The sequence below is a fragment of the Amblyraja radiata genome, chromosome 33, assembly GCF_010909765.2.
Source record: "Amblyraja radiata isolate CabotCenter1 chromosome 33, sAmbRad1.1.pri, whole genome shotgun sequence".
Lineage (NCBI taxonomy): Eukaryota > Metazoa > Chordata > Chondrichthyes > Rajiformes > Rajidae > Amblyraja > Amblyraja radiata.
Genome location: NC_045988.1, coordinates 20,306,336 through 20,321,135, shown reverse-complemented (window position 1 = coordinate 20,321,135; position 14,800 = coordinate 20,306,336). Strand labels below are relative to the sequence as shown.

The 14,800-nt window shown below is 43.8% G+C and overlaps 1 protein-coding gene across 10 annotated transcripts in view; it reads right to left on the bottom strand.

Moving 5' to 3' along the window:
* Positions 1 to 14,800, bottom strand: part of robo3 (roundabout guidance receptor 3) — a 503,574-nt gene that overhangs the window by 70,594 nt on the left and 418,180 nt on the right. For all 10 annotated transcript variants that reach the window (XM_033049834.1, XM_033049836.1, XM_033049837.1 and 7 more), the window contains 2 exons: positions 6,503 to 6,584; positions 2,613 to 2,781 (listed from right to left, as the gene is read on the bottom strand). In XM_033049834.1, the coding sequence (XP_032905725.1) occupies positions 2,613 to 2,781; positions 6,503 to 6,584 (251 nt within the window). The remainder of the gene's footprint in view (positions 1 to 2,612; positions 2,782 to 6,502; positions 6,585 to 14,800) is intronic.

Below are 14,800 nucleotides of genomic sequence, written 5' to 3'. Positions count from 1 at the left end.
TCCTAAATCAGATAATTATGCACATAAATACAATCGTCAAACGCAAGTATAACAGAAACACAGAAAAGAGTGGAGCGATTGTATCAGATTCCTCCAATTCTCGATCCCTACTCTCTGCACAGCATCACTGTCCCGGTGTCTCTAATATCCTTGAATTCTTTCCAACTCCCTCTGCCACTTTGTCTTCTTAAAATCTATCTTTCCAGGCAAGACTTTTGCTTCCTTTCCTAATATCTGTTTCTTGGTTTCTTCCCTGTTATAAGTTTGCTCCCATAAAGCACTTATGGATTTCTTCTGATGTTAAAGTTTCTGCAAGCATTTAAATTGAAAAGGCATGGTGGCTACAGACCTAGTCCTGGTAAAAAGATTATTAGAGATGGGTGCAATGGTTGGCGTGAATATGATCACAATGAAAACATGCAAACTTCACATAGCCAGCACTGGAATCAGGATTGAACCCAGTTCTCTTGTGCGATGAGGCTGTGACAACTCGTTGCACAACTGTGCTGTTCATGGGGCACTGAGGGACAGATGTTCTGGTACAAGAAATAATTCATGTGGAGATGTTCTCAGTCCAAATTAAAAACAATGCTTTGATTTCCATCAACGAAAGGAACAAAAGCCTACAGATGAAGACATGAAGTGCTGGAGTAACTCAGTGGGTCAAGCTCCATCTCTGGTTAATATTGATATGTGACTTTTCGGGTTGGGACCGTTCTTCACAGTGTAAAAGGATCCTGATCCAATCGGCACCTGTCCATGTTCTCCAGCGATACTACTTGACCTGCTGAGTTAGTCCAGCGCTTTGTGTGTCATTTTTTGTAAACCAGCATCTACAGTTCATTGTTTCTACATAAACAATGTAGGACAAGGGGTCACAGCTTAAGGATAAGGGGGAAATCCTTTAAAACCGAGATGAGAAGAACTTTTTTCACACAGAGAGTGGTGAATCTCTGGAACTCCCTGCCACAGAGGGTAGTCGAGGCCAGTTCATTGGCTATATTTAAGAGGGAGTTAGATGTGGCCCTTGTGGCTAAGGGGATCAGAGGGTATGGAGAGAAGGCAGGTACGGGATACTGAGTTGGATGATCAGCCATGATCATATTGAATGGCGATGCAGGCTCGAAGGGCCGAATGGCCTACTCCTGCACCTAATTTCTATGTTTCTATGTTTCTATGTTTCTAAAACTACAGATGCTGGATATTTGAAAATAATATTAACAAAAACAAAATCTACAGGTGATTCTCAGCAGATCAAGCACTATCTGCGGAGTGTGGAATGCAGCGATTAACATGAACTTCTAACTGTTTATCTCCGCAGATTCTACATGACCTGACAGCTTCCTGCACTTTCTGTTTCCATTTTATATATTTCTCAACTATGTTTTCTGCTCTGATTTAAAATCTGCTGCCTATTCTCAACCTAAGGTAGAGAGAAGGGAATCACACCCACTCTCATCGATCACTGTCTAACGTTCTCTCAATTGTATAGGTTTCCTCTAGGTGCTCCACTTTCCTCCCACACCCCAAAGACATGCGAGTTTGTAGGTTAATTGGCCTCAATAAAATTGCCCCTCGTGTGTGGAGAATGGATGAGAACGTGGGATAACATAACATAGACCCATTGTGAACAGGTCAGGCCTGATTCTAATCATGTATAGTCTTTCTGTTGTAGACACACAGTCTTGCTGTTGATTGAAAAAAAACTTTTCACTGTACCTCGGTACACAGGACAATAAACTGAAAGAAACAGTCTGGTCGGTCTGGACTCGGTGGACCACCATGCTGTATCTCTAAACCAAACCAAACCAAACCAAACCAAACTAAACTAGTCTATGCTAAACTAAACTAAACTAAACTAAACCAGCAGAATGATTACAGCGGAACTGCAAAAATTCCCATGGTGTGTTAGCCTGCTGCCCTTCATTGTTCTAGCTCCATGTTCAATGAAAGTTTAGGTAAGAAACTAGAACATTCATTTATACATGGAAAAGGTGATTCATAAAACTGAACGAGAGCAGAATTTCCGAGCACTCAGGGGCAGAGTGTTGCTATGATAAACAAAGGTTACAGATGGAGAGTCAGTGTTGGCTGGTGTTGGGGATCTCCTAACATGGGGACAGTTATCAGGAGCTGGGAAGGTGCACGGCATAGAAACAAATCAAAGCTACAAAGGAAATCAAATAAGTAAATTTCCCAAACAGTTGAGATGTTCTACTATCTCTTCCTCTGAAATTAATACCTCAAGCCATAAAGCAGAGGCTGGCTGTTTTATTCAGCAATGTTGCTGATGGATTTCAAGGCTCTTTTAATGCAGCCATCAATTGTTTCCCAGGGAAGCAGTTTTGGTTCTGCCTCATAGCCTTTCCCTGTTAGTGCAGCACATGTCTGACAGTAATTCAAGGCTATTCCTGTCATGTCTGTGACAGGCAAATCTCTCTCCGTGAACAAACACATTCCCCACCTGAGTGAGCCTCATAAATCTGTGAGCGATTGGCACTGGGAGCTGTCGCTCGCTAAATAACACCCTGGCGCTGTCCAAAGGGACGTGAAGCCTCTGTGCAATGATATTAATTCCTGCCTCTCCCAGCTGCTTTCTTTCTTCGCCTTACCTAAACGCCTCGATGATGTACGATGTGACTGCCGAGCCTCCGATGTGTTGGCTTGGCTGCCATGTCAAGGTGACACTATTTCGGGTAACGTCGGTGATCACTGGCTTGGAGGGAGGGCCTGGAAGAAGGTCGGGTTCAGCCGAGAGGATGCGAGTAGGACTCCCGCTTTCTGAAGTAAAGAAAGACACATTTTTCAGTTGTCATTGTTGTTATTAAATTGCAGGGAAACAGATTTCACAGCCAGGAATACGTTGCCAGGAACTTTGTCCTTGAACCAGAAACATAGGGTTTAAACTCTGTTGACTCATTCAACCTTTAGTTGGCAGCACAGAGAATGTGAAACCTCTAATCAAAAGGCTGGATCACCCACTGAATGAACATATGGAGGCCACGGTAGGATGGGACATGAGAGGGTCACCATTGAATGCACCATTAGGAGCCCACCATTGAATTGGTCATGGGAAGCCCAACATTGGGATGGACATGAGGAGCCCACAATTAAATCAGAGATCATAAAAATCACCATTGAATGGGGCCTGAGATGTCTTCCACTGAATTGGACACCATTGAATGGAACACGAGAAGCCCACTATTGAGTGGGAGATCACATGCCCGCCATTGAATGGAACATGAAGAACCCACCCTTTAATGGGAGATCATGACCCCGCCATTGTATCGTCTTGACGAGCCCATCATTGAGTGGGACATCAGGATTCCACCGATGAATGGACATGCAAAACCCGCCATATAATGGAGCATGAATCAATATGAAGCTGGAAATCCTTGGGCTTATATAATTTGGAGGGATAGTAAACATAGGAACATGAGCGATCCTTAGCTTGTTGGTCATGTCGATCCTTTCACCAACATAAACTATTGATTTATCCTGACACAGTGAAGAGTGACTGTATAAGAATCATTTATGGCTCTCATTGCTGTTCGTGGACCTACACATCTTAAGCTTTGAACTGTAACAAAATAGCTCTACTGTGATGCATCTGGTGATCAATTAGCCTTGCAATAGGGACATTGTGGATGAGGGTGGTAAAGATGAATTGACCGAGGCAACCTGTTACATGCCTTTTATTTATCATGCTTTCCTAGGGTAAAATTAATACACAAGGAAGAAAGTCAAATGAATCTCAGAGATACTGCAATACTCAAAATCCATCAATGAAGGTCATTCCTTCAGCTGCCAATGCCTCAAGCTGTGGAAGCCTAATCTTCTTAAACCCCTGCTCCTTATGAACTCTTTATCACCTATTTATACAAATTCTAAAATCTATCTGTATGACCACGCTTTATGCCTTCTCTAATGTCCTCTTCTGTAGCTTAGTCAAATTCTGAAGAATGGTCTCGACCTGAATCCTCACCCGTTCCTTCTATCCAGAGATGCTGCCTGTCCCGCTGAGTTACTCCAGCATTTTGTGCCTATCTTCGGTGAAAACCAGCATCTGCAGTTCCTCCCTACAATAAACAGGCCTATTAATCTCCTTGGATATTTATCATCACAGATGGTGCTCCATAAATACAAGGTAATGTAGCTCACTTGTATTCATTTAACTGAAGCCTAAACGTGTATGTTTATTGTAGACTGCATCTGTAGATGTCTAGCCAGAGATAGCCAGTAAGTTACCATTACATATAGTCCCTGGGATCCTGGTGCATTTTGTTAGCATTGTCACTCAATGCAAACGGTGCAGCCATTTTAGATAACAGCAAAACAGAAGCTACAGGCGAATAAAGAAATACAAATACAAATAGGAACAGAAATCCATGAGGGAATTCAACAGATTCTGCCCTTACTTTAGCGGACACATTAAAACTGAGGGACAATTTGGAGCCCAACGCATCCACCAAGTGATGCTTTGTTGAATTTACCCCCTGAATTACTTCCAGAGATAACCCGGATCGAATGTGTGTTTCTTAGAGCCTGCTGTTTATCATGGGACTGCAGGGATAGATGTTCACTCTGCATCCATGAAGTCATGAATAATGACTCCAAGGCAGCTGCAGGTATCACTGTTTTCTCTAACAAGCTCCACTCCACAGCAAGTATACGCATACTATTCCTCAAAGGTCTATGTGCACTGTGTGCTAGCCTGCTCCATCCTTATTACTGAAGGGCCTGCCCCACTTAGGCGACTCTTTAGGCGATTGCCAGGCACTAGTTTTAATGGAATTCACCTACAACACCTGGCGACAACCTATGACAGCAAAAATTGTCGCCACAGTCGTCCAAAATTTTTCAACATGTTGAAAATTTTGCAGCCGTCGCCTGTAGTCGCCTATAAAATCGCCTAAGTGGGACAGGCCCATTACAGTTCATCATTTTTTCTAATGCACTGCGCAATCAAAGACATTTGTTAAACCCCTGACCTCCCCTCATTCTAGGTCACGGTATGACATTGGAAATCTAGCTGCCAGTGATCTATGCGAGGGGGAGTTCATTCAGGAGCAATTATAGAGAAAGCCCAGCTATTTATCAGGAGATCTATTAACATTTCTTACGGAGGTGATTCTGTGCTGGCGACACCAAACTGTGCTCTTCTCCTTTGTTTCTGCCCAGGAACCTCCTTTCCCCCAATCTACTAAGTACCTCCACATTCAAGCTTTCACAGAACAGTGCACCACAGGAACAGACCCTTCACCCCACAATGCCCATAATACCAATTTAAACTATTCTCCTGGGCCTGCACATGATCCACATCCCTCCATATTCACGTGCCCATCTAAATGCCTCTTCAAATGCCCTATTGTATCTGCCTCCACAGCTGAAGATCCACCCTCCCATTTAGTGAGTGAGTTTTAGCTCAACCCTTGCCCAAGAGGTATTTCAAATATCCTCAGGATATGGGAGTCAATACTGGCATTAATTGGCAATGTCTTTGAGTTTTATAATCATTTGACAAAACAAAGGGGTTTGGCTGAACAAGCAAAAGGTTGTTAAAAGTCAACCACGTTGGTTTGTGACTGGAGTCATGCACAGGCCAGGCCATGTTTCATACCCAAATGAACATTTAGGGAATCATTCAGATTTTACTTAAGTTGAATAAATACATGATTATTTTTACTGACCATCACCTCCAAATTTTCCAACTTCTTCTTCTTCTTGTGTATGGCGTGCACAGCCTAAAGTTGTAGGACAACTTGTTCCATTTGATCTTATTTGATTGTGACTGAATTCAGATTTTCATTGTAGGATGTGAATACTAACTCTGATATTATGAATGTGTCAGAAACACCTGTAGATGCAGGTTTGCGCCGAAGACAGACACAAAATGCTGGAGTAACCCATCGGGTCAGGCAGCATCTCCAGAGAACAGCAACAGGTGATGTTTTGTGTCGAGACCCTTCTTCAGATATTATTAATGCAGCTTTGGAACAGTACATTACTCTACTCTAAAACCGCTCACGTGGTATCCGACTGACCCACTGACTAATGCCCCTGTCCCACTTAGGAAACCTGAACGGAAACCTCTGGAGACTTTGCGCTCCACCCAAGGTTTCCGTGCGGTTCCCGGAGGTTGCAGGTGGTTGCCGGAGGTTGCAGGTAGTGGAAGCAGGTAGGGAGACTGACAAAAACCTCCAGGAACCGCATGGAAACCTTGGGTGGGGCGCAAAGTCACCAGTGGTTTCCGTTCAGGTTTCCTAAGTGGGACAGGGGCATAAGGAAGCTCGTAAAAGAGTTTTTAAGCTAATGCTTTGACTTAAGTGGCAACTTCATTTCTGTTCTCATTCCATTTAGTGACCATCATGAAAACCCATTTTGAATGTAAGATAAATGGACTTGTTTTTCTATTTTAATTTTAATTAAACTGCAGGTACCAGAGTCCTCCCTTTGCTTTTATTTGCCCTCCAGTTGATGTGATGTGTTCATTGCTCCATACCTTGTACCTCCAGGTAGCCACTCCAGGTGGTCTCTCCACTCGATCCTGTGGCAACACAGATGTACATTCCTGTATCGCTGACCTGGCAATAAAAGCAGACCCAATTTAGTTAAGTTTAGAGACACAGTGCAGAAACAGGCCATTCAGCCCACCGAATCTGTGCTGACCAGCGATCCCCGTACATTAACACTGTCCTACATACACTATTTTACCAAGCTAATTAGCCTACACACTTATATCTCTTTGGTAGGAAACCAGAACACCCAGAGAAAACCCACGCAGGTCACAGGGTGAACGTACAAACTCCATACAGACAGCATTCGTGGTCAGGACCAAACCCAGATCTCTGGCACTCTAAGGCAGCAACTCTACCACTGTGCCATCATGCCGCCCCAATTTGGAAATGGTTCTCGTTCCCCTCTGCTGTCTACAGATTATATCATCAAGACATCCTTGGGTACCATTAAGATGTTCTATAAACTGATGTAAAAGCTTTTACTTGTTTAACATATGCATACCAAAACATGAGAGATATGAGAGCCGATAATACATTCAGCAGTTTAGATAGCTTTAGTGTGCAGGGAAACAGGCTTAACGGGTGCATCTCAAGGTGGTTGAGGATACAGATCGGCCAAGATGTAATTAAATTGTTCACATGGTACCTCATCCTGGATCCTATGTGTTCTGACTTTCCGCATTACCCTACCATATGAGACCTTGTCAAAAGTCTTATTAAGGTCCGTGTTGACAATATGCATCCCCCTGCCATCATCAATCCACTTGACCACCTCTTCAGAAAACTTAAATCAAATTTGTGATACTCGATTTCACACTCATAGAGCCATGCTTAATATCCCTAATCAGTTCATGCCTTTTTGAATGCAGACCAGGGCCGGTGCTAGGAATTGCGGGGCCCAATTAGAAAATTGATGGCGGGGTCCCTACTCTAGAAAAGTAAAAATTTATGTATGTTTATATTTCGTGTAGTATGCTCGTCTTTAACCAAAAAAAACATTAAATGCTTGATAAACTAAAATTTTGAAAAACTATATGAAAGTGTCACACATCTAATAAAATGAGCGGCACTTTGAAAGATTGAATGTGTGTGTGTGTGTGTGTGTGTTTATGAGTGTATGCGATTGTGTCTCTGTGTCTGTGTGACTGAGTGTGTGTGTTTGTGTGTATGCGTCTGTGTGTGTGTGCGTGCATGGCCGGCCTTAGGGGGTTTAAACGCTTTAGAGATGTTTAGAGGGCTTCAGATGGGTTCAGGTGTGTTTACAATTGTTTAGAGGGGAATAGAGGGAAATAGGGGGGCTAGAGGGGGTTTAGAGGTGTTCAGAGGGTCCCAGAGGGGTTTAGAGACGTTATAAGCCCCCCGTGAGAAATTGTATTTCTCTGAAATTGAAGATAGACATAAAGCTGGAGTAACTCAGCAGACAGGCAGCGCAGCGACTCTGGAGAGAAGACCCTTCTTCAGACCGAACTGAACTCGCGTCGGTGAGAGTACTTGTGATTGTCTGAAGAAGGGTCTCGACCAGAAACACAACCCTCTCCCCAGAGCCGCTGCCCGTCCCGCTGAGCCACCTTCAACTTCAGAGCCAAACAAAAAACACAGAGTGCTGGAGGAACTCAGCGGGCCAGGCGAATGCCTCACCAGCTGGGTTTCTCCAGCATTTTTGTCTACCGCTAAACATCAATGATTCCGGGAATGCTGAGGGGACAGGGTGATAGAGAGGGAGTAGGAGAGCTAGAGAGAGACGAGACGGGGAGCGGGAGAGAGAGCGCGAGAGAAAGAGGGAGGGAGGGAGTGAGCAAAAGACAGAGAGACACAACGTGGGTCGGTAGGTGAATGACTAACCTGCACACCAGGAAGAAGCCCCTTCTCGCGGTCCGGGGCCCTCACTCATGATGGTGAGTTAAATGAAATTCTCAACGTGTCATCGATCTACATTCGTCAGTAATGTAATTGTGTTTTAAACAAGTATTAATGACGCCGCGTGAATTTTATTCAAAGGAACACGGCGTCATTAAATGAGTCTGTACAGCGTCTACACTGCCGGAATCCTACAAGAAGAAGAAGTAGAAATGAGTCTGAAGAAGGGTTTCGGCCCGAAACGTCGCCTATTTCCTTCGCTCCATAGATGCTGCTGCACCCGCTGAGTTTCTCCAGCAATTTTGCGTACCTTCGATATTCCAGCATCTGCAGTTCCCTTTTGAACACGGCGTCATTAATACTTGTTCAAAACACTATAACATTTACTGAGGAATGTGGATAGATGCAGATTCATGACATCGCATAACAAGGTGTTAACTACTTACCGTTAAGAAGTGCTAACAGCACTAGTTAACAAATCGTTTGTGTATGATGGCCGTGCAGCGGTTGTTATGCATGTTCGTTTAAAAAAAATCCGGATGGCGAATTTAAAAAAATCTTTATTTAACAAAGAGAATTCGTATTTCCGTACGAAATACTGAACATTAGTGCGGGGCCCCCATTAGGCGCGGGGCCCAATTGGGAGCAATCGGTCAAATCGGCTTAACGCCGGCCCTGATGCAGACAGATCCCGTTTCTCAGAATCCTTTCCTGTAATGTTCCCATTACTTCTTCTTCTTCTTCGTGCATATGGCGTGCACAGCATACTGCCAGCTACGTCTTTGCAATAATGTCTTGGTTTTTTTGCACCGCTTTCTTTTAGAAATGGTGCGTGTAATCTATCTATAATTCATGTATAATTCGTTTTGGTGAGCTTGTTTGATTCCATTTGCCGGTGATGCAGTTGCAAGAAAGATCTTCCATTGTGCTTCTACCTCACCCGACCTGTGCATTGACAACAAACTTGACTTGACCCGCACATTTTTGGGATCAGGGAGTAAACCAGAGCACCCAAGGGATATCCACAAAATCCCCGAAAGTGCAAACTCCATACAGACAGCATCTGAGTTCAGAATTGAACCCTGGTCTCTGGCCCTCTAAAGCAACAGCTCTCTAAGTTGCACGATTGTGCTACCAGTTTTTTAAGCTCTGCCTCTTGCCCCCCAATGATGTCTACTTCTTGGTTAATGCACCTCTGGGTGTTCTGTATATTGGGCATTATCGGCACTGAACAAACTGCTGCAGGAACTCAGAGGGTCAGGCAGTATCTGTGAAGGGAAATGGACAGATGACATTTTTGGTCGGAACTCTTCTTCAGACTGAAGGAAGGTCCTGACCAAAAAGTTGTGTGTGTATTTCTCTCCACAGATTCGGCATGCCCTGCTGAATTCTTTCAAAATTTTGTATTTTCCTCAAGATTCCCGTATCTGCAGTCTCTTGAGTCTGCAGTGCTGGTGTCAAGAACCTTTGGCTAAGTGTTGTACTTTACATCTGAATATTGTTTCAATTAAGAAGAGGCGATTTTCATAATGTATACAGATTCTACGATATTGCACCCATTATGTTATTGGTCTGAGGATGAATCCCTATCATTCTGTTTAACTTGTGAAATATGATTTATTCATGGTTTTACAAGTAATTGGACCTTAAATATAATTGGACAGCTTTTTCAAAATGCCAGCACAAGCATTATGGGATGTAATGCCTCCTTCTGGGCATTAGGAATGCATAACATCTTCCCACTGATTTAACAACTAATACAGGTCTTCGTGCAACAGATTAAAATGCATTATATAATGTTGCTGACCTGATTTATACATTTTCGCAATTTTATTTCCAATTGTCTCACTGAGGAAGAGGCAAAAAGTGCTGACAGTTCGTTCTCACCACCTCTCATGAGATCATGCAGTCAAAATTGCTCCGAGCTTCCTTCTTAACACTACTCCACATCTCCAACCTTGACACACAATGTTAATTGAAATAGTGAATAACATCCAAATCAATGGTAATTTGCTGAACTAATTAGAATACGAGGAAGGATCAGACATTGATCGACAAGTGCATGTTTCAGGAAGAAAGATTTAGCTATAACATATATAGCTATTGTATATATTATAACATGTAGGTTATGTATACTTATATCATATATTATATATATTTTATTATACATATATTATACAGTCTATACTGTAACACAATATCATACATACATATAGAATACAATAATATATATTATATATTATAATATTGTAAAACGTATAAATCAGGTCAGCAACTTTCTACAATGCATTATAATCTGTTGCATATATATACTAGACTAAGTGGGACCCGTTGGGTCACAGCATCACATGGGAGGGCTGGTCCCCCAAAGCCATATCACACCTCTCAACCAATTCCAATATTGGTGGCCAGTGGGTGGGGGTGGTGGTGGCTTTCTGGAGTGCTAGTATGGGTGTTGTGGGCTGATGGGACTTGTTTCCAGAGGCCTAGTATGGAATTTGTGGGCCAAATGGATTCTTGGGCTGGCGGCCCAGTCACTCAAGCCTGTAGTGTTGGCAGCTCACTCACTCACGGCTGGTGGGCTGGCAGTTGACTCATGGCTATTCCTTGAAATTCCATTTCAAGCAGGGTGCAAGGCCACCAAATTCAAGTGCAGTTTCTTACCACTTCAAGCAGGATGCAAGGCTACCAAATTCAAGTGCAGTTTCATACCATCTCAAACAGGGTGTAAGGCCACTAAAGACAGCAAGTCGTGACCTTTCCCTCCTCCATCTTGCAGAGACTGAGCCACGCCCACAATTCTGGGTTTTATAGTCCCTCCCCCCTCCCACCAGAAGGGGCGTGGCTTTCATGGCGTGATTGACAGGAGAGAGAATCTCAACATTTTTTAAACATTGGTAACTCTTTAATTTTTCATCGATGGGAAAAATGCTATGCACCTGATGAGTCACAGCCGTACGTGGTAGCGTTTTTTCTAAAATCAATATAAAGCGCACACAGGAAGTGGTCAAGATTAGACTTTTAATTATATAGAAGGCAAGGCAACTTTAATTAGGCAAGGCAACTTTAATTAGGGAAGGCAACTTTAATTAGGCAAGGCAACTTTAATTTGGCAAGGCAACTTTAATTAGGCAGCACAGCTTTAGCATTTCCAAACCAATGGCAACACAGCATTAGCATTTCCAAACTATATTTTCAAACCACATTAAGGGCACTGACTGGTCAGTAATACCACTCACAGTTTAGTAGACATGTGTTCAGTGTTGTTCACAGCTCAGACTGAGAGACGTGACCCTCTCGCTCCCCCATATTTCAGAGACTGACTGAGGCACTTAACACTTCTGGGTTTTATAGTCCCTCCGGAAGGGGTGTGGCCTTCAGGAGAGAGAATCTCAACATTTTTTAAATACTAATAGCTCTTTTATTTTTCATCGATGGGAAAAATCCTCTTGTCCTGCACAGCGAAGTGGGACTGAGTAAAATGGCAAAAAATCACAGCCGTAAGTGGCAGCGTTTTTTCTAAAATCAATATACAGAACAGGAAGTGGTCAAGATCAGACTTTTAGTAATATGTATATACATATATATTAGCATATATATTAGACAATATTGAATACTTTTTGTAACTTTGTCAGTGCACTATATGTGGTGACTCTTTGCATACTTGTGTATTGTATGCAAAAATTAATTTAATTGTACCAAATAAATGTGACAATAAATGTAAGAAGGAACTGCAGATGCTGGTTTAAACCGAAGATAGGCACAAAAAGCTGGAGTAACTCAGCGGGATAGGCAGCATCTCTGGAGAGAAGGAATGGGTGACGTTTTGGGTTGAGCACTTCTTCATGTGACAATAAAGTATTAATAAGGCACCTTGGTACATCCAGTGAAAAGTCTTTAAACAAAGGGAATTACTGGGGTGACCATTGCGGATACGCAAGTATAAAGTTCATTCTGCAAACAGCAAAACTTCACAGACGGCAACACGACAACTGGTGAGCTTGTCCGGTTGAAAGTCAAGGAATATTGGTCACATAACTGGAATTAGTCATTGAGACATAAGAAACTGCAGATGCTGGAATCTTGAGCAAAAGCCGAGGAACTCATCTGTTCAGACAGCATCTGTGACGGATAATGAACAGATAACATCTCGAGTCGGGACCCCTCTTCCGACTTTTTCTCTTCAATTAGCATCAGGAGATCTTTGAAGTCACCCTGAGCTAACTGCGTTAAAGTAGTTAATCAAAGGGGAGAATCTCTCATCCTATCCTTTACAAAGGCAGCATTTTGACAATGCTGCGCTCTCTCACAACGGCTCTGAAATGTAGCTCTAAGTTCTCTCATTTGAGATTTACATGCACGTCCTCCACAGGCAAGACAGCAGCTGCCAAATGAGGCAAGTGGACATGTTCTGGTTCAATCAGTAAATCAGGTGGTATCCCTTCAGTGACACACTTCATTACACATCCCATTACACACTCCATTACACACCTTGCCAATAATATTCTACATCCTTTGTGTTGCACACCAGTTATGACACCCCACCTGGGTTTCATTTCCATCACTGGCGTCAGATGGAAAACATTGCAGAAGAGAGCTTCATATCATTATTGTGGCTTGGATATACAATTCCATCGTGTTGTTGACTCATTACACGTCTGTTGCCGTTTGCTCATTCACACACCTGTGCTACACTTGAGATCTTCTGCGCAAACAAGTGATTCAGGGCAGAATCACTCACCCAAACATAGTGAATATGACAAAACAAGGAGCTGCAGATGCTGGTTTACAAAAAAAGACGGAGTGCCAGGCACGGAAATTGCTATCAAAACATGGGGGGGGGGGGGGGGACGGACACAATTTATTGGTGGTCGCGCGCGCGCGCATGCGCACACATGTGAGTCTTCGACCGTGGGCCCTGTGGACGGTAACATCGGGAGCTGACCTGGTTGGTGACCGACTCCGAACTCCAGCAACAGCAGCTTTGTCCGTAGGGCTTGAATCGGCCCGTTCACGGGGCCTTTTATCGGCCGGCGGGGGCTTCAACATCGGGAGCCTCGATCGCCACATTGTAGCAGTTTGATTTTAATTCGCGCCGGGCACTGAAAGGCCCCGCCTTAGAAAGTGGCTGATAAAGTCCAGACTACAAAACATGGGGGGGATTGTCCCCCACCTCTCAAAGCATGGGGGGGGGGGGGGGGAAGTGCCCCCTCATCCCCCCTCAGGATTTCCGCCCATGCAGAGTGCTGGAGTGACTCAGTGGGTCAGCAGCATCCATGTAGAACTTGGATAGGTAGTGTTGATAGGTAACCTCACCTATCTGTGTTCTCCAGAGATGCTTCGCTCCGTAGATGCTGCTGCACCCGCTGAGTTTCTCCAGCATTTTTGTGTACCTTCGATTTTCCAGCATCTGCAGTTCCTTCTTAAACAACATGCTTCCAGACCTGCTGAGTTACTCCAGAATGGTATTTCATATAAAACTAAATCCAGGCTCTTCAGTGATATCTTGTAGTGATATCTAATGCTTCCGCAGATATCTTATTCCTTCAGAATTGGTTAAGAGAGTGGGAAAGGATCTGAAAAGTGGAGGGTGATGTGAAATTGTAGAAAACTGACATTTGGCAAAAAGATTGAAAAGTGTTCCATGTAAATAGCAAGAGGCTTCCGAACACAGAGATGCAAAAGGATCTGGCTGCCCCAGTGCATGGATTGCAAAGACTAGACCACTAGGTTCTCATTGTTTGCCATGGATAAGGAGCATGAACCTTTCACAGATAACAAAACAATCGTGGATGCATCTACGACTGCTGGCAATGAGACTCAGGTTACAATGTCAAACACTGGCCAATCCCCCATGAACATGGAACTTCCAAGGTATGATTCAGCCTTTTAAATCACCCCCGATGCCGGCATCAATTACAAATCAACCCACATTCCTGACCCCAGGTATTCCTGACCCCGGCTGTAAGTGAATCCAGTCCACACTCCGGATATACAATTCTATCTTCTTGTTGACCCATTACATGTCTAGTCCACACTCCAGATCCCGGCTTTCCATTCAAACACACAACCTACTTTCCAAATCCTGGCTCAGGCTCCACTCCCGGCCCCACATTGCAGATCCTGGCACCCCGGCTACAAATCCAGCCCACATTCTGGGTCCGGGCTGTCATGCCACACTAGATAAACACAAAATGCTGCAGTAACTGGAGTAACATGGACCGGCACGGTGGCGCAGCGGTAGAGGTGTTGCCTTACAGCGCCAGAGACCCGGGTTCGATCCTGACTACGGGTGCCGGCTGTACGGAGTTTGTACGTTCTCCCCGTGATCTGCATGGGTTTTCTCCGTGTGCTCTGGTTTCCTCTCACACCCCTAAGACGTACAGGTCTGTAGGTTAATTGGCTTGGTATAATTGTAACTTGTC